The following is a 20,207-nucleotide window of genomic DNA, read 5'->3' as shown; positions in this document are numbered from 1 at the left end:
ACATATACATGGCACTCCAGATGGAATTAGATATCGTTTAACTTCTTCTTCTACTGTTTTCTTCTTTTCTTTTTTTTTTTGCCAGATTTTTTAACCACATAACTCACAACCACATAACAACTTTCCCACTACTGATGGTGTGGCACCCAGACTCCTGCTTTCTTAGGTTGTTGAAGGACTTTCATCTTCTTCTTCTTCTTCTTCTTCTTCTTCTTCTTCTTATATGAAGCCTTATGATGTCTTTTTTGTGCTCAGTGACTGATGCTGTGTGATACTGTGTAAGATTGGCCTATGCAATGTTTGTTCTCTAGTACTTTGTGAGATACAGTATATATACAGTACTGTGCAAAAGTTTTAGGCACCAAAGCAAATTACACTAATCCATTTATCTCAGAAATACGAGTGATTTTACCTGAAAAAAGCACCACATATGATTTGAACAGATGCAAATAAACATACATATAGTAAAACGTAACAAGGATTTCTCATTTTTAACTAAGTATGTTATTTATATCCTGTGATCCAAGCTCACAATCCAGATTTCCCCTGGATGCTCCTCAGCCAGCATGAGTGTGTGTGTGTGTATATGTATGTGTATATATATATATATATATATATATATATATATATACACATGCATATATATACATATATACATGTAAAATATGTATATATAGATATATGTAATGTAAAAAATTTAGCTTTTAGTAAAATTGCTGTTTGTATTTATTCTATTTTAGTGTTTTACTGAGCTAATAAACACTTAATTCACAGATAAGAAGCTTTTTCTTTACTTAAAATGCCCACAGGTGCCTAAAACATTTGCACAGTACTGTATATATCCAGCAGAATGTTACACAGGGAATTAGTTTTTATAACGTGTTGCCTACGCCTTATATTACTGCTGCATTTAAGACCCAATATTCTGTTTTATGGCAGAAGAAGACGACATTCTTGTCTTTGTATGATTGACTTGTGTTTTTGCTGGACCTGTTCAGTTTGCCTTGCTATAACGATGTGCTCTGTATAGAATAGGACAGACTGGAGAATTAAAGTTATGTACAGTGATGTTAAATGACGTTAAAATGATGTTAAATGATGTTAAAATGATGTTAAATGATGTTAAAAGTTTTGACCAGTTGGACAGAACTGGCCTGTATTCATTTATACTCTACTAATTATACTACTGTAGAAAAGTTTGGAAACAATAGTAAAATATTAAACATGTTATTTTATGTTGATTTAAAATATGTTGTTAAAAAATGTTACAAAATATTGTTACAATCACTGTTTATGTGGTAAAACTGGAACATGTTCATGTGACCAATATACTGCATAATGTTTGTCTTTTATTGCACAATTCCTTTCAATGAAAAAAAAAACTATCAACCATTTTTTTCTTTAGAATATTTTTAGGGACATTTTTACATAAAAAATAAAATGTGCTTTATTTAGACTTATATTTCTTCATTCACTATGCAAAACTCACTTTTGTGTGCTTTACTGCTTCTATAAACACTCCGATTAAATTAAAAACATTAATTCATTTTCTGTGAGTCAGTTGAAAAAGTTTGGTGTAAGGAATCATTTGCTTCTATGAGTTATTTGGATGTCTCTCTAATTGTGACATCACCATAAGGTAATTAGCTTTAACCCCTAGCAGAGCCCAACCCACTTGATCAGTTGGTTGAGAACCTCAGACAGAACACAGCAGGATCAGCCAGCAGACTTCGTCTGACAGCGGGATCTGTACCTACTCTCTGTGGCACTGTTTTTATGCTAAAACTGGAACATGTTCATGTGACCAATATACTGCATAATGTTTGTCTTTTATTGCACGATTCCTTTCAATAAAAAAACAATCAATTATTTTTTCCTTTAGAATATTTTAGGGACATTTAAAAATAAAATGTGCTTTATTTAGATTTATATTTCTTCATTTCACTAAAGGGGACATATTATGCAAAACTCACAACAGACAGATGTATGCTTTTAAATAACATTAAAAATGGTGCATTCTGTTGATAAAGAGGGTTGAATTATAAATGGTAGCATTTATTAGGTGATCTGGGTTTCATTTACCAAAGTTGTCTTTTATGCATTTGTTTAATATTAAACATTACAGTTTGACTAGAAAAAAATATTAAAATCTAAAGTAACACTTGTGGAACCTTTCAATTTTGTAATGGTTTATTTTATTGGCAGTTTTTTTAAAGGTTAAAGTGTGGATTTTACTGGTTATTATCAAGATCCAAGCCTACTGCAAACGTGTTTAAAATAAATATCATTTTTTAATTCATTATTATTATTGTTTTTGTTTTTGCCAAGATGCATGAAAACTGTGATAAAAAAAAACTGAACTCTATGAATATGAATATGAACTATGAAGGTCTGAAAGCTCTGCGTCTTTTTTGTTATGTCAATCATTTCTGATTTTTTTCTAAATGACAATATTTTTATAATTGATTTTGGGAGAAATGTTGTCTGTAGTTTATAGAATAAAACAACAATGTTCATTTTACTCAACTATAAACCTATAAATAGCAAAATCAAAGAAATTGATTCACAAACTGAAGTGATCTATAATTTTTTTCCAGAGCTGTAATAAGAATTTATTAGCATTTATTACATCACTTCACTTTTTTTTATTTCTTATTGCCATTGTTTTTATTTGACACTTGTCTTCTGCTGGAATGCACGCAGTATTACATCAAGAGTGCAACCTTTACACCTTTACACCTTGTTATGCACGTCAGGTGAGCGACAGTTACGATTCCGGTCAATCTACTACCCGCTATAGCTTCAAAGTTCAATTCATCACTTCACTGATCAGCCTGGAAGAAGGAGCTCTACTCAAACTGACCTAAAAACATGGCTATCTTTACATCTTAACCCTTAACTCTGTGTTTAGGCTGGAGATCTGACAAAAAAAAGGACTTTGTGAAGGTTGGTTATTACATTTAATTGTTATTTCATGCTTTGAGAGATTTTAATCTCAGTTTAAAGTGCTGTATAATCCAGGACTAGCCTGCTGAAAGTAATAGAAAATGTAGTCCAGGACTATCTTTACCCTTCAGGGACAGTTTTCTGAACAGGAATTATGGCTAGTCCTGGATTGTACAGAACTGTAAATTAATATTCTCCATGTTTAACCATCAGGAGAAGTGTTCTGGACATAAATGAAGGCTAGTCCTGGATTATACAGCACTGCAAACTGAGATTCCCAATTGAAAAAGATATAGCATGTAGTCCAGGACCATCTTTAACCATCAGGGACAGTTTCCTGGACAGAAATTAGGCTAGTCCTGGATTATACAGCACTGTGAACTAAAATTCCCTGTTAAAAAATATATAGTATGCAGTCCAGGAGAAGTTTTCCAGATGGGAATTAAGGCTAGTTCCGGATTATACAGCACTTTTAACAGGAATTTCCCGTTAAAAAGAAACAGTATGTAGTCCAGGACTAGATTTAAACACTGAGATTCTCCATTGAAAACAATACAGTATTTAGTCCATGACTAAATTTAACCTTCAGAAGGAGTTTCCTGGACTGGAATTAATGCTAGTCCTGGATTATACCGCACTTTTAACAGGGATTTCCTGTTAAAAAAAGAAACAGTATGTAGTCCAGGACTAGATTTAACCCTCAGGAGAAGTTTTCTGAATAGGAAGTAAGGATAGTTCTGGATTATACAGCATTCTAAATGGCGATTTTTTTAATTTAAAGAAAAATATACTCTACATTTAGGCTTAATCCTAGTCTGTGTACTAGTATGTACAGGCAAATCCATGATATAAATTTAGCTTGTATATTTATACATTCATTCCTGTATATATGTACAGTACATTCATTTCATGATCTGTATATCAGATTATATTGCTTTTAAAAATGCATGAAGTAAAAAATAAAAATAAAAAGGAAGCACTGTTGAAAGGATATGATAAATAAACACTGTCATGTGTTAAACATCTAATGCTTCTGATTCTGTACCTGTTACTGATTATATATATAATGGATCCTATAACTACATTTGTTAAATCATATCATGTGCCTCGCTGTACAAATAAAAGTGACAATAAAATGTGAGGTATTTTTATTGACTCAATGAAGTCGAACATGAAGTTGAACGAATAGTTATGCTGTACCTGTAAACATTAGACCAACATTAGGTCACACATAATCTAAGATCTCAAAATTAGACTCATTTTAATCATTTAAAAGGACTGTGATCATTTTTTCTCAGTTTGTTTTGCTTACAGTTTAGTTTAACAGTGTTGTCTGTTGTTCCTCACACTGTGTGAAGGCCTGCTAAAGTGTAATATGTGAAGATTAATAATTAAACTCCTCATGTGATTGCCGTGCAGGTGGCATTTCATAAGAATGAAAAAAGTGTCTGAGATATGAAGTTACTGCTTTGCCAGTGTGAAAAAAAGCAATATCCTATTTTTATGTTAATTGACTCCTTGTCTTAATGCAATTGTTCACAGAAGTAATATATATGTCTAGTCTCCATCTAGTCTCTATAGATGTATTAAACAGAGTGATCTATTTTAAGCATTTATTTATTTTATTGTTGATGATTATGGCAATTGGTATTTTTGGCAGTGTGGGCAGTGTGCCAAGTCCTGCTGGAAAATAAAATCCACATTGCTTGTCCAAACTGCTCGAGGTCTAGTGTGAAGTTTCCTCCAATCAGTGATGGTTTGGAGAGTCATGTCTGTCATCTGCTGGTGTTGATCCACTGTGTTTTATTATTAAGTCTAAAGTCAGTGCAGTTTTGTTTTCCCACAAAATCTTACAGCACTTCACATCTTACAGCTTCCCTCTGCTACTGACAACTTTTATGGAGATGTGGATTTTATTTTTCAGCAGGACTTGGCACACTGCCCACACTGCCAAAAGTATCAATTGGTCTTACAGTTTAAAATATTCTAATTTTCTGAGATACTGATTTTTGAGGTTTCATTGGCTGTGTAGTCTGGGGCTCAGTAGTCCACTTTTTTTAGATGCATTATTTTTTTGCTTCCCTAATAATAATAATTTGTAAAGTATGAGTTGTGCTGTGGTCTTTCAGATGTCTGAACAACCAGATTTAGACGACTATGAGCAGGGACGCATCCGAGAGCTGCAGGAGCAGCGCATGACCGTGCAGAAGAAGACCTACACCAAGTGGATGAACAGCGTCTTCTCCAAGAACGGGGTACGAACACTCCTCCCTATAAGCTTTCTACAGTAGACTGATTTCTCTAACTTGACCAGTTTCTTGTATGAAACTAATTACACTCATTATCAAAGAGATCTGCCCTTTATCTCTCAGCCTTTAAGTGTAAAACTCATTCTTTCCTGAAGAACAGAGATGACTTCAGCCATTAAACACACTCAGCTGCATGCTGTGTTTAATGTGCAGTAACAAATGCCTGGTCTAATTCGATAACCATGATTATCAGAGGTGAGAGTTTATACTACTTATTTTTTTTCCATCAGGATAACACAGTAGTTCTGTATTGTTATGTGAGGTTAATGTTTCGTGGGTCATTTCATTTTATGATGGGCTGTATTTTATTTCCTGGAGCTTAAAAGCAACGTCTAAAGTTAAACACCAGAAGACTGAAGACTAGCACACGCCTCCTCTGATACATGTGAAGTCAGACTCCGCCTCTTTTTGAACTGCTGCTGATGTAGCATTGCCGAGTAGCGTCACAGCGCTAACACCCGGAGGAAAGCGCAGTAATTTGGTTCTGATACATCAGCTCACAGACGCAGCCTTGTGCTGAGGAGGAAAGAGCGCCATCTACCCACCCAGAGAGAGCAAGGCCATTTGTGCTCTCTCAGGGCTCTGGCAGCTGATGGCAAGCTGCACGACAGGGATTCGAACCAGCGATCTCCCGATCACCACCAGTAGGTTTTTATCTTATGTCACAGCTTCCTTTTCCAGGATCAATCAGCCTCTATAGTGTCTTAATTCCTCGAACCTGGGATATAAAACTATTAAATTATTTTACCATATATTTTGGGCTAGTTTAGGCCTCTGAAGGACAGGTTTTCGACTGACTTTGGGCAGGATATTTTTGTTGTACCTGGCAACCCTGAGTAAAGGAGAAGAAATAGAAGCATGGAACAAGTAGGTCTGCTGGCCTGTATGTAGCTTTACATGAGTAGATCAGGTGTGTGTACGCCACATTCAGGAGAGGTTATTAGCATGTCACTGTGGTGCCGGCAGCTTTTTGTCCCAGAGTTGAAGCTCTTGCTGTCTGAGGCCACTTGTTTATTTTCATTTCTGCCCAAAAAAGTAAAGAATTCCTGATAACAACAGATCATCTAAACACCATAAACACCATGCTGCAAAAACAATCTCTACAGCATGAACAATAGTCATAGTGACACAGCAAAAACCACAGAGGAGTCTGATGTCCAAGCCCACACCATTCAGTAGCAACATTCTAGACTGGATTAACCATATATTTTTACACTATAATGCACAATTAAAATCCTTTAACTTTCCCAAAAAAAGTCAGAGTGCCTTATAATCCGGTGCTCCTTATATATGAATTTTACCAGTCAGGTATTAAGGAGCAGTAAAGCCACTCTGCTGAAGTACAGAAGAATTATACAGGAGTTTCAGTTTAGTTCTCCAGCACCTAGAGTGCAGCAGTATTAGCATTAGCCACTAACCGCCCTAAGCGCTAGCTCTTTTGCCGTTTAGAGGTGAGTATTATCGACCTGTAGCCTGCTGCTAACCCAGGCTAGCACTGCTGGAACAGCATTAGCATTAGCTGCTAACCGCACTAAACCACAGAGGTCTTGTTAAAATAAAAAATGTAATACAAGCAGATCATCAGCGAGTCATCTTCAGTGACGAGTGGAGAGGACCATCATATCAGTGTGTGGAGGCTCCATGGTAAGCACCAAAACTAGTAATTTGAGTCATCTCAAGAGCTTGCCTTGAAACACAGATACAGATATTATTATTGACTGACCTTCGTTCCTAATGTATTTTTTTCTTTACTTAGTTGAGTAGTTCTTTTGCCATAATATGAATTAGAACATTACTCAAATAGAACTATTTACTGTAAACCAACTCAACCTCTTTACAACTTTACAACTGATGCTCTCAAACACATTAAGAGGCAAAACATTCAAGTAATTAACTCTTGACGATTTCAGCACAGCTGTTAACTGAAAGCCATCCCAAGAAAATGCTAAGATGTGCAAAACTAAACAAGAGATTTAAAATATCTAACAGATTCTCGGTCCAAACTTTTGACTGGTACTGTATATTTATGTATTGTAGGCAAATAAACACCAATACCAATAAGATCCTGATCATGTCACGGCCCACAACCAAAGATTTAGCTTTTAATGCAATAGCTCAGTAGATTTAGGAGGCTAACAACCTCTGTTAACCTCTGTTCTCTGCAGTAACACATTTGTTGCGTTGCATAATCGTTTGGTGGCACCTCATTGAGGAAGACGATAGAAAGAGGAGAAGAGGATTTTGCTCGTAACTCAAGGTCCTACATAAACATTTCACCAAATCCAAAGCAAAGCCAGGAAGGAAGCGGACAGCACATTGAGGGTCAGCATTTCAGGTGGTACATCCATGCAGATGATAATGAATGTTCTGTATGTGTGCAGGTTTAATTGTATTGAATGAAAATACAAAAAGCAATTTGTACATTTGAGTTCTATTGAACACAAGTCAGGGGTTGCAGGTCTAGAAGGACAGGGTTTAACAGAATTTGGTTATTCCTAAACCTGGTGATTAATGAGGAGTTGAATAATGGTTAGTGATTGCCTTGTTTGATTTGGAAATTACCAAATTGTGGTGGAACAATCAGTTCATTCAGCAAACTCACCAGACACTTTTTTAGGTACACCTTGCTAGAACCAGGTTGGCTTCAGAACCACCTTTCACCTTCAGAACTGCCTTAGTCCTCCATGGCACAGATTCAACAAGGTACAAGGCCATTCCATTACAGTGAACTCCCTCATTGTCGTGTTCAAGTAACAGGCTGAGATGATTCTTGCTTTATGACATGGCACATTATCCTGCTGGAAGTAGAATCTGAAGATACAGGTACACTGTGTTCATAAAGGGATGGAGGACATGGTCAGTATCAAAACACTACTCAGGTAGACTGTGGCGTTGATGTGTCACGATTCTAAATTGGTACTAAAGGGCACAAAGTGTGCCTGAAAAAAATCCTGAAACACCATTGCAGCACCAACACCACCAGCCTGAACCAGCTGTTGATACAAGGCAAGGATGGATTCATGCGTTTATGTTGTTGACAACAAATTCTGACTCTACCATCTGCCATCAAGGTCACAGCAGAAATCATCAGAGACTCATCAGACCAGGTAACATTTTTCCAATCTTCTACTGTCCAGTTTTGGTGAGCCTGTGCTGTGCTGATGTTTAGAGATGCTCTTCTTCTGCAGACCTCGGATGTAACAAGTGGTTATTTGAGTTACAATTGTCGTTCTATCAGTTGGAACCAGTCTGGCTGTTCTCCTCTGACCTCTGGCGTCAACAAGGACACATTTGCGCCCACAGAATTGATATCCGCTCACTGGATATTTTCTCTGATTTTTTCGGACCATTCTCTGTAAACCCTAGAGACGGTTGTGTGCGAAAATCCCAGTATACAGCTCGTCTGGCACCAAGAACCAAGAACCAAGCCACATTTAGAGTCACTTAAATCACCTTTCTTCCTTATTCTGATGCTCGGTTTAAACTGCAGTAGATCGTCTTGGCCATGTCTACATGCCTAAATGCCTAAATGAGTTGAGCATGAACCATAAATATTCCTAATAAAAACTTCCTTTGCCATGAAAACGTGGAGAAAATGCTCCAGCAGTTGACGATTTGCTGTTTGTAAGAGGGCAGAAATGTATTAATAGCTGTGCAGGGACTGCTGACAAGGATTTTAAATGCTTCCCCTTCCTTTTTCCTGCACACTTGCTTCCCACGAGTATTGTTCCTTTCATCATGTGTACCATGTGTACCCATAAAAGCAGGGAAGCATCTGTACCTGGACAGATGATTCTACCTTTCCCCTTCACAGTGTGATGGATTGTATTGTAGGTTGTGCAGATGCAGTCCTTTAAACTGATTTTCACAGTACTGTATCCTTCAAAGTCATGCAATGCAATACACAAAAAAGCTCATTTGCCTGACGTGAGCGGAGCTTTGTATTCTTCCGTTCTGTCCAGGGGAGATCCTGTCCAAAGCTCTGGATTCTCATAGCGCTAGCATTAGGGAGTGGCCGCAAAGCCCTGAGTGGAGCCAGCACACAGGGAGGAGTGTGTGAGTCATGCTGGAACCGAGCTGGAGCTGTGGAAAACGGCCAAACACAATGTTCAGACCCCACCAACTGCTGCTGCTGGAGCAGTGCAGGCGACACTTCCTGCCCAGCCTAACCCCCGAGTCTCAGGAGAGCGCCAGGGGTCGACTCAACCTGAGCCCCGGCTACGAGAGTTCAGACTCTCAATAAGGGACCAGGCCACTCCATTTGTCACAGTGTCCTGACAGAAACAGTCCCACACCTAACAGGCCTCCAGATTTCACACAGATGCTGTGAAATATGTTGCAGTTTTCACACGCATCATCTTTACAAGACTGTTAGCTGCCAGAAGATGAAAAAATGGATAAACAGCGCTGCAGACATCTTGTAAATTTCCTAACAATAATGACTATGACTGTTGCTTTCAGATCTACGCCTGATCTATCTTACTTTGCAAAGTATTGCCAACTCACCTGTTGTCATGTGCTGAGTGACAATCATATTCAGAGATGTATAGTAACGAAGCAGAACTACTTCACTATTTTATTAGTGTATAATCTTTTTCCTACTTCCACTTTTACTTCACTACTAGGGGTGGGCAATATGGCTGTAAAATAATATCACGATATTTCAGGGTATTTATGCGATAACGATATACTTGGCGATATAGGAAAACTAAAATAATTCATTCATTTCAGGAATATAGTATAATAGTATAACAGTATAATCATAATGTGGCAAAATAAATAATATAGCATAAAATTATATAATGCAGCAAATAATATTGCAGAATATTTAGTGCATGCATATAAACTGCAAACTAAAACAATTATACAATAAATACACCTAAAGCTTCACAGTAAATAATAGACTACTTTTAAGACAGAACAGCCCTATTTTCACAATATGGATTGTATACGATATAATATTGCCCACCCCTATTGACTACATATTTTTACTGAGTTTAATACTTTTACTCCGATACAATTTTTACGTGCTGTCTCATTACCATTACTCATTATCAGGGGAGTCAACAGTCCTTTTTAGGAGCTCAGGAACCACCATGCGTGTATGTATGCGTGTGTGTGTGCTTGCGTTGTACTTTATGTAAATGTACTCTTTTCTGTTCTTCTGCTGCTGCTACAGCCAAAGGAATTGTGAGCATCCTTTAGCCTAAACATCAGAAATAACATTAACAATATAATATTTAAACTTTTGACTTATTTCTGTAAAAACTACACAACCCAAAACTTGTACTTTTACTTTAAGTATTTGAGTAGAATTTTTTTAAAGAATAAACTACTTGCAATACTTGTTATTATTACTTAGTATCAAAAATGTTGAATACTTTAATTCTTAAGTATGATGCTTAAAGAACACTTAAAGTTTTACTCAAGTCACTTTTTTAACAGACTACTTGTACTTTTACTTAAGTCTGTATTTCTAGTACTTTATACATGTCTGATAATATCTATAATAACTAAGGTTGGGTAGCAAAGAAAATCAGAACATAAAGTAATCAGAGCACAAAGAAACACTACAGTAATTAGACTTAAAAGAGTGATTATACTGTAATGTAATTGTTGATATTAAACTGAACACTAATTCCACGTTGTCTGTTTCTAATCGAGTGAGAGAATGATTATGAAACGGCTCTGTTCCTTTTCGATGCAATTATTTCTTTCACTATGATTATATACACAGAGTTATTTCAGTCTATAAGTCACAAACTGTGACTGTAAATTTCAGAGCTAGGCATTCAGTTTCAGGATGAACAAAAAGGAACTAAAGAACTAAAAAAAACACATTTTTTTTAGATTTTTAATTTACTACATAGATTGAACACATCAACTGTCCCTTACACTGTGTTAAAATTTCTTGGTGAACCAATAGAATTCTTAAAAATGCAAAAATTACATTGACTTTCACTGAAAGTTAATTTTTTTCCTCCTGTAAAGTTGCTGTTTTTTATTGGACACAGACGATATAAAGAATTTTTGACTAAATTGTACTAAAGCCCATTGGAGCAGCAGGCTTTTTTTTAACATGACCTCATTTTGGGCTCATTTTGCATGTGTCATGCTCTCTTTGGATTCAGTCAGAAGGCCAGAGACTACATTTCCCACTGCCGTGCACCGTAATTGCAGTTTGTGCGCGTTTCCACGGAGATCCGCGTAAACACAACAGCGAATGGAAATGGAGGAGCTACTGAATGCGTTGTCATGTGACCGAGAAAGCCTTAAAAAAAAAAAAAAAAAAAAACTATTTTCAATTGCAGTCAGAATGCAATTTTCACAGACGTCCCCCTGAGAAACTAATCCCATCTGGATAGGATTTATGTTTTTGAAACCCCCCTGTTCTATTTCACACTGGACTAGTTGAGTGTTATAGCACACCCTGGTGGAGGATCTTAAGGTGGACTTCTCTGCAGGGCATGCTCTAATAAAAAAATGCAAAGACTTTCACTAATAAAAGCAAAAAGGAAAAAATAAACACACCTTGTGTATTTTTGTGTGCAGGAACAGGTTGAGCTGAATGACGTGTACACCGAGCTGAAGACTGGAGTTCACCTGGTGCGACTCTTGGAGCTCATCTCCAGGGAAAAGCTGCCCAAACCCAGCCGACGCACCCTCAGGGTACACTGTCTGGAGAACAACAGCATCGCCATTAGCTTTCTTAAAACCAAGGTACAGTTAAAAAGATTACCGTACATTTCAAATATATCCATTTATATACAATCACAAACCAGAAAGCAAATGTGTTAGAGATGAGTCATCCCTAGAATGTGTTTAATATCATATCAGACAAAGATAACCTGAGTAAATACAAAAAGCAGTTTTTAAATTATTATTTAATTTAAGGAAAAAAAGCTATCCAAACAAATCTGAGATTCAAGGCAAAAACCACTGCTGTCCAAAAAAGAAAAAAAAAAACACTAAATGTAAAACATGGTGGTGCTAATGTGAAGATCTGTAAATAATAACCATCAGTTTGTGACCTTAAGCTCAGGTGTACTTGGGTTCTGCAGCAGGACAATGACCCAAAGCACACCAGCAGGTCCACCTTGAAACAAATCCAAAATTAACATTTTGTTTTGGGGCAAATACTTTCACTTAGAGCTAGTTTGGTTTGAATAGATTTTTCTGTTAATAAATTAGTTTATCATTTAAAAACTGCGCTTTATATTTACTCAGGTTATCTTTGTCTGATATTAAAATGTGTCTGTTAAATCACATAACACGACACATAAAACACAAAAAGCAAAAACAAACAAAAAAAAAATAGAGCACTGTATATTAACCCTTTCAGACCCGAATTATCTTCCGGTGAAAAATATATATATGTATATATGCATGCTGTCTTCTGTCTGCAATGCACACAAAAGAAGAGTTTAATAGCAATAAAAGAAATATAAATAAAATCCAATTAACTACAATATTACTACAGTATTTAATTGTTTAGTGTCCATAACATTGAATGCCTCAGCTTAATCGTTTTTATGTTAGATTTAATATTGACCTTTTTACCTTGCAAATAATCCATTAACAGCAACAATAAAATGATAAATGTGTTCTAAATCAAAGACAATTAGTAAAAATTGCAGGGTCTGAAAGGGTTAATAAATTAAAATAAAATTAAGCAGACAAAACGAAGTATTTTTGGGTTTAAACTGTCTTTAACAAGTAAAAGTGAAAGAAAATTTAAGACACATCAGTTCATTTTTTTTTAGTTTCCAAGCTGTCCTAACCTTTTTTTTTTTTTTTTGGGTTGTACATTTATTATTATATTATCATATGGCTCTGAAAATATTGTCTCAAATAACTTCCTATGATAAAGTTCCTATGTTTGTTTCTAATTTCACATTAAATTTCTCAATTATTTTCTCTTCTTAGATCCGAGTAGATCTGATTGGTCCTGAAAACGTTGTGGATGGAGACAGAACTCTGATCTTGGGCCTCCTCTGGATCATTATTCTCCGCTTCCAGATCGGAGCAATTAATCTCGATGAGGTAGTGTCTAAAAACCACATACTGAGATCACTGCTGCCAAACTAATAGAGACTATTACAATTCTGGGGTTAAACACAGAGGAAGTGCAGGGACTTTCTACTGACTAATATTGGGGGGATGCTATTAGTGTTAAAATGTGTTAAAGTTCAGAAATGCCTTTTCTTTCATTTTACATGAAATGTAACCTTAAAAAGGCCCCCTGAGGCCCCTGCATTCAAAAGCCCCTCATCACCAGACCCAAATGGGTTGCTAATCTATCCCTGAAAATAATCTATCATAACAGTTATCAGTTCATAATTGCTGAGACATACAGCTCTGGAAAAAATAAGAGACCACTTAAAAATTATGAGTTTCTTGGATTTTATCAAATTGAAAACCTCTGGAATATAATCAAGAGGAAGATGGATGATCACAAGCCATCAAACCACCAAACTGAACTGCTTGAATTTTTGCACCAGGAGTAAAGCAGCATAAAGTTATCCAAAAGCAGTGTGTAAGACTGGTGGAGGAGAACATGATGCCAAGATGCACGAAAACTGTGATTAAAAACCACCAGGGTTATTCCACTAAATATTGATTTCTGAACTCTTAAAACTCTTTATGAATATGAACTTGTTTTATTTGTATTATTTGAGGTCTGAAAGCTCTGCATCTTTTTTTGTTATTTCAGTCATTTCTCATTTTCTGCAAATAAATGCTCTAAATGACAATATTTTTATTTGGAATTTGGGAGAAATGTTGTCTGTAGTTTATAGAATAAAACAAACAATGTTCATTTTACTTAAACATGGTCTCTTATTTTTTTTCCAGAGCTGTATATTAATTTAACTATTTAACAATGTTTATTACTACTGTCTTAATTTCTGTTCTGTTATGTGTCACCAAACACTGCTACATGTACATGTATAAAGGTACAAGAAAAACAAACGATCCAACTTAAATATTATTAGTTGGTACAACTGTTTATGGTTTTCTTCAAAACTTAAAAAAAATCAAAAATGTTGTTTTACTGCTGCTAAAAAGACAATTCTACAAAATTTGATTACACCTGGACTTCACATGGAATCATTTTGGGTGAATAATTTACTCAATATAGCAAAACTTGAATGTACTACTACTCGACTTAATCATGCTAAGCCCACAACTGTTGAAACATGGCGGATGTTTGTGCTGAATATTTTTGGATTTTCTGTAAAGTATGCGCTGAATACGGACACTTCCTCCTAATTATTATCTTTTTCTGTGAAGATGATGGTACCCATATATATTTCATTTAATTCATGCTCCTTTTTTCTTTTGCTTTCACTCTTTTGTGTGAAAAAAGAAATTCTTGATCACAAAAAAATAATAAAAATGATGCAGTGTGGTTGTCGTTAGTTTGTATTTGTAGGTGAAAGTTTTGTTGTGTTTTTAGGACAGTGGTGATGCCAGCTTGGCCCGGCGTTCGGCCAGAGAGGCTCTTCTGATCTGGTGTCAGCGCAAGACTGCTGGATATGAGAACGTGGACGTTCAGGACTTCTCCAGCAGCTGGAGGGATGGGCTGGCCTTCAACGCTCTTATCCACGCTCACCGGTAGCCTAGTCTGCGATAAGGAGTGAATTTAAACCAATGTCTAACCAATGAAATGTATTTTTTTTTAACAGAGCTTCAACTGCTAATAGAGAGTTTCCTTTTCAGTCCAGATCTCTTTAATTACGGCCGACTCCATCCAGACGAGGCACGGAGGAACCTGGGTCACGCCTTCAGCCTGGCTGAGACCGAATTTGGCATCATGCAGCTGCTGGACGTGGAGGACATCGTGGTGCCTCATCCCGATGAGAAGTCCATCATGACATATGTCTCACTTTATTACCACTACTTCTCTAAAATGAAGCAAGGGCAGACGATCCAGAAGAGGATTGCCAAGGTCAGTCAGAACAATGCTTTTCACCACATTTTCATCACAAAATTTCATAACAGCTTCCCTTGAAAAAAATTTTTATAGACTTTTATCTATTAAAAGGTTTCCTGAGTGGTTGTCTATTGGGTTTGGCCTGACCCTGACTTCAGTTCTCACAGTCTGAGCTATTTAAATTAGTCTTACTTCTCCACATTATGCAAATAATACAGGTGCAAAAGATTTTTTTAAGTGGCAAACAGTTTAATATATATAAGATTTAAAAATGATAAGTGCGAGTTTGGAGACTAATAAACCACTTACTATAAAAAATTCTAAAGAAAAACAAAACCTTTAAATTACTAAGGTTAAGGTAAACCCTTCTTTTTTTCTTATTCACATCTTTTTCTTAAATACAGTTATTATGGAAATATTTTTAGAACATGTATTTGAAAAAAATATAGCAGAAACTACAAACAAAATTAACAAAATATGGGCAAATGTTTGTTTATTCTACAATCAAAGGTATCAAAATGTGTCTATCCTGTTTTTGGTTAGAGTAAGTCACAACTATCAAAGGAAGACTTTTCTACATTTTTGGAAAACTGAGGATTTTGATTGCAAAAGAATTGGTGAGGTCAGGATGTTGGATGATCAACACCACCTTCACCATCTTTAACTCCCTAACTCAACCCAAAAGTACTGGCTGAAGGGTTATCTGCTCCTATTCTATTGGCAATACTTCCTCACATGGACAAGACAAGCTCCCAGACAGCATTCTCCTGTAGGGCTCAAATCCTGTAGGGTTTGGAATGTGGGGTAGCTTCCAGATGGGCATTAGCTCTAAATACTATTGACTTCCCAAACTTAAAGCTCACACAGGTTGCCAGATTGGCACACAGTGGCAAACGATGACAGCTCTGTTAAAAAAAAAAAAAAAAAAAAAAAAAAAAAGAGACCACTTAAAAATGATTAGTTTCTTTGATTTTATCATACTGAAAACCTCTGGAATATAATTAAGAGGAAGATGGATGATCACAAGCCATCAAACCACCAAACTGAACTGCTGGAATGTTTGCACCAGGCGTAAAGCAGCATAAAGTTATCCAAAAGCAGTGTGTAAGACTGGTGGAGGAGAACATGATGCCAAGATGCATGAAAACTGTAATTAAAAACCAGGGTTAATCCACCAAATATTGATTTCTGAACTCTTAAATCTTTATAAATACAAACTTGTATTTTGTGCTTTATTATTTGAGGTCTGAACACTCGGCCTCTTTTTTTGTTATTTTAGTCATTTTTCATTTTCCGCAAATAAGTGCTTTAAATTACGATATTTGTATTTGAAATTTGGGAGAAATGTTGTCTGTAGTTTATAGAATAAAACAACAATGTTCATTTTACTCAAACATAAACCTATAAATAGCAAAATCAGAGAAACTGATTCAGAAACTGAAGTGCTCTCCTATTGTTTTCCAGAACTGTATTTAGGCCTTAACTTGTCAATAACACACTTGTTAGAAACAAACATGCACAAAGTGCACAAGCTGAAAAGGTGATTTCTGACACTCAGTTCATTTGAAGTGCTTTTGCCCCCCCATGTGGACTGTCTTGTGAACACCGGGCATTAATCCTGAATGAGGGCTGTGCTCAGGAGCACTGGGGATTATTGGATTTCCCAGTAGGGCAAGGGGTGGAGCAGTGGCCCTAATCAGATAAGTGTGTACTCAGCTTGGGTAATACAGGAAAACGAGGGAGGTTTTTTTTTACGCTGTGAAGCATCGCAGTTGTTTCAGCACCATGACAGGAACAGTCCCACAAGCTCTCAGCTCCTCTCAGCAGACAGTGGGAGGCAGCCCGGTGGAAGTGAGTTCAGTGGGTCAGAGGATCCATTAGTGTGCTGGACCGGGACGTGTGGAGAACTGGTGCAGGGGTGAGAAGTGTCCTGCTCTGACGGCACAGGAACAGGATGACACTGTCGTTCACCACAATGTCAACATGTGTGAAGAAGAACGGGACAGAGCTCTGGCTGTCAGAGAAGTGTGTTAAATAATGACAGGCTGGCTGGTTTGGGAATTGCTCCAGGCCGGGTCAGAGATGAGCTCCACTTGGCCATAAGATAAGACCAGGCCAGTTTTCAGGTCATCAGGCGGAGATGTCTTTCAGTGGTCGTTTCAGCAGTGAGTGGCTGAGATGGCAGACTATGAGAAACACTGTGGTGAAACCACTAAGGAGTGTGCATGCTCTGGGAAAGGTGTGTATATAAATAGCTAGATGTCAGAGTGTTGTGTTGATATGTTTGATATTGTCCTGATGCAGTGACTCCTCTATCCCCCCAACTAATCTCAACATTTTTAACACTAGGAAATGGTGGTGAAAGTGATGTAATGGTCTCAGAACAAGTGACTATGATAGTGGTAATGCATGTGATAAAAGTACAAATAAATCGCACTTGTCCTTCTTAAGGAAAATTAAATTCCATTTATATTAGTTGTGTCAATTGAAATAGTAGTATATACTTGTATGTTTGAGGGGAGGTAAAGCCAACGTGGGGCACTGGAATAAAGAATTTATAAAGGAAACTTACTTTACTTTATTGTAAATTTCTCTGCTTGGTTGTAAGGATTTCTGCATTTCAAGCACATGCCGTTGACAGCCCTAGACTAAAAAAGCTATTAATTATTTTTATTTAGATTCACTAGTGTATTTAAGATCTATAGTCTACAGCAAAGTGCAAAGTCGGCAACCCTGAACAAATTATGTATTTTTTTTTTTAGGAGTGAGAATATGTTTCCATCCTTCACACATCCTCCACACATAAAAGACCACTTCAGTTTCTGAATCAGTTTATCTGATTTTACTATTTATAGGTTTATGTTTGAGTAAAATGAATATTTTTTTATTCAATAAACTACGAACAACATTTTTCTCAAATTTTAAATAAAAATATTGTCATTTAGAGCATTTATTTGCAGAAAATGAGAAATGGCTAAAAATAACAGAAAAGATGCAGAGCTTTCAGACCTCAAATAATAATGCAAAGAAAACAAGATCATATTCATAAGAGTTCAGAAGTCAATATTTGGTGGAATAACCCTGGTTCTTAATCAGTTTTCATGCATCCTGGCATCATGTTCTCCTCCATCAGTCTTACACACTGCTTTTGGATAACTTTATGCCTTATACTCCTGGTGCGAAAATTTAAGCAGTACAACTTGATTTGATGGTTTGTGATCATCCATCTTCCTCTTGAGGTTTTCTATTTGGTAAAATCAAAGAAACTCATAATTTTTAAGTGGTCTCTTATTTTTTCCAGAGTTGCATATTAAAAACACACACATTTTTACTTAATAATGGTCTGTAAATGTTGGATCAGGTGTGGGAGCAGAGAAAACACTGCATCTAGGTAAACTTCTACTCTATATTTCAGATCGTGGACCTCCTGAAAGAGCTGGACGATATGAAAGACCAGTATGAGCACATGGTCTCTAACCTCCTACTCTGGATCAAGACTAAAGTGGTGGAGCTAGATGACCGCTCTTTTCCCAACTCCTTAGCGGGTGTAAAAAGCCTGGTGACCGACTTCAAGACCTATCGCACTGTGGAGAAGCCCCCTAAGTACCAGGAGCGAGGTGCTATCGAAGCCCACCTCTTCAACCTGCGCACCAAGCTGCGAGCCAACAACCAGCGGGCCTATATACCTCCAGAAGGCAAGACCCTGGGAGATATTGAGAAGAACTGGGCCTTGCTGGAGCGGGCAGAGCATGAGCGAGAGCGGGACCTTCAAAAAGCCCTGCTGAGGCTGGAGCAGCTCGAGCAGCTGGCACAGAAGTTCAGCCGCAAGGCAGCACTCAGGGAGAGCTACGTGCAAGACACACTGCAGCTGGTCCAGAAGGAGGACCTGAAGGGTCTGCAGAGTCTGGAGGACGCTCAAGTGGCAGCTCAACGACTTGAGGCCCTCTGCACAGATGTACTGGCTAGTGAACCTCGGTTTCAGGCCCTCAGTGAGATGGCATCGGTCATTCAGAGGGAGGATTACCACAGCAAGGAACAGATCACCACCAGGTGAGTACCTGAAGAGATGATAACTTCCAATGTTGCCTGTTATTTTCTGATAGTTTGGAAGATTATATCCTTATAAGGATAGTAAAAAAAGGGACAAAAAGGTTTTGAGCTTGTAAAACAGTACACAAATGTACTAAACTTTGGAACTGCGTTTGAAAAACTACATCCATGTGAAATCCAAATTCACAAATGAACAGTAATGCACAAATTAGAAACAAATTAATATAAACAACAATTCAAATGTACAAATGTGAAAAAATTGCAAAAATTGTAGAAATCTTAAATCAAATGTTGTGAATATAAGAATCAGTACTGCTTAAATGACTTAAACTGTGCCAGAACATAACAGAACATAAAAATGTAAGGTTCCAAATATGACAGTGATTGTGCTTGTGTGGCTGTTCTGCACTCAGAGGTATTTTAATTCGCTTTCCTTTATGATTGTAGGATCAGTTCCCTTCAAGAATAAAGTCGTAATATTACAACTTAAACTGTAGAGATCCTAACTTTGCCCCATATATCATGCTTTACAGTATATTTGATCTTGATATAGTTTATAACACACAGCCAGTCTGGACATGACTGGAATTTATTGTATTCATGTTCTTTTTTCGCAAAAAATTAACTAAAAGGCAAGTAACACAAACTCTCCCTACATGGGAGGCTTTTCGCGGTGGAGGAGCCAAAGGCTCGGCTACTGGGACACCACCACAGCAAAATCTGCACACTGTATTATCTATCTGTACCACTAGTGCATTAATAAGCAGCAGTTATTAATGAAAATAACTAGTGGTGAATACAGCAGCCCTGTAACAGATCATTCGCTCCCTCCATGATCTTAAACTGCAGCCCTGCTCTTATACAGTTAGAACTACATTTGCCTCAAAATACTACAACTTCATTCTCATAATATAACTACAACCTCATAATATTATGACTTTATTCTCGTAATATTTCAACTTCAAACT

The 20,207-nt window shown here is 36.9% G+C and overlaps 2 protein-coding genes across 3 annotated transcripts in view; both read left to right on the top strand.

Annotated features, from left to right (window-relative positions):
- The window catches only part of ehd4 (EH-domain containing 4), a 32,483-nt gene extending 31,888 nt beyond the window's left edge, over positions 1 to 595 (top strand). The window contains exon 8 of the mRNA XM_022672606.2: positions 86 to 595. The gene's annotated coding sequence lies outside the window, so the exon portion shown is untranslated. The remainder of the gene's footprint in view (positions 1 to 85) is intronic.
- A 2,183-nt stretch (positions 596 to 2,778) lies between these two features.
- The window catches only part of sptbn5 (spectrin, beta, non-erythrocytic 5), a 74,316-nt gene continuing 56,887 nt past the window's right edge, over positions 2,779 to 20,207 (top strand). Inside the window, exons 1-7 of one of the 2 annotated variants that reach the window (XM_049463657.1) lie at positions 2,779 to 2,946; positions 5,076 to 5,201; positions 11,808 to 11,975; positions 13,182 to 13,298; positions 14,713 to 14,870; positions 14,976 to 15,204; positions 18,605 to 19,239. In XM_049463657.1, coding sequence (XP_049319614.1) covers positions 5,076 to 5,201; positions 11,808 to 11,975; positions 13,182 to 13,298; positions 14,713 to 14,870; positions 14,976 to 15,204; positions 18,605 to 19,239 — 1,433 coding nt within the window. In that variant the 5' untranslated portion in view covers positions 2,779 to 2,946. Of the gene's footprint in view, positions 2,947 to 5,075; positions 5,202 to 11,807; positions 11,976 to 13,181; positions 13,299 to 14,712; positions 14,871 to 14,975; positions 15,205 to 16,973; positions 17,429 to 18,604; positions 19,240 to 20,207 lie in introns of those variants that run through there. The other variant, XM_049463658.1, reaches the window with a different exon arrangement.

The sequence above is a fragment of the Astyanax mexicanus genome, chromosome 14 (genome assembly GCF_023375975.1).
Source record: "Astyanax mexicanus isolate ESR-SI-001 chromosome 14, AstMex3_surface, whole genome shotgun sequence".
NCBI lineage: Eukaryota > Metazoa > Chordata > Actinopteri > Characiformes > Acestrorhamphidae > Astyanax > Astyanax mexicanus.
This window is presented reverse-complemented; position numbering and strand designations above follow the sequence as displayed.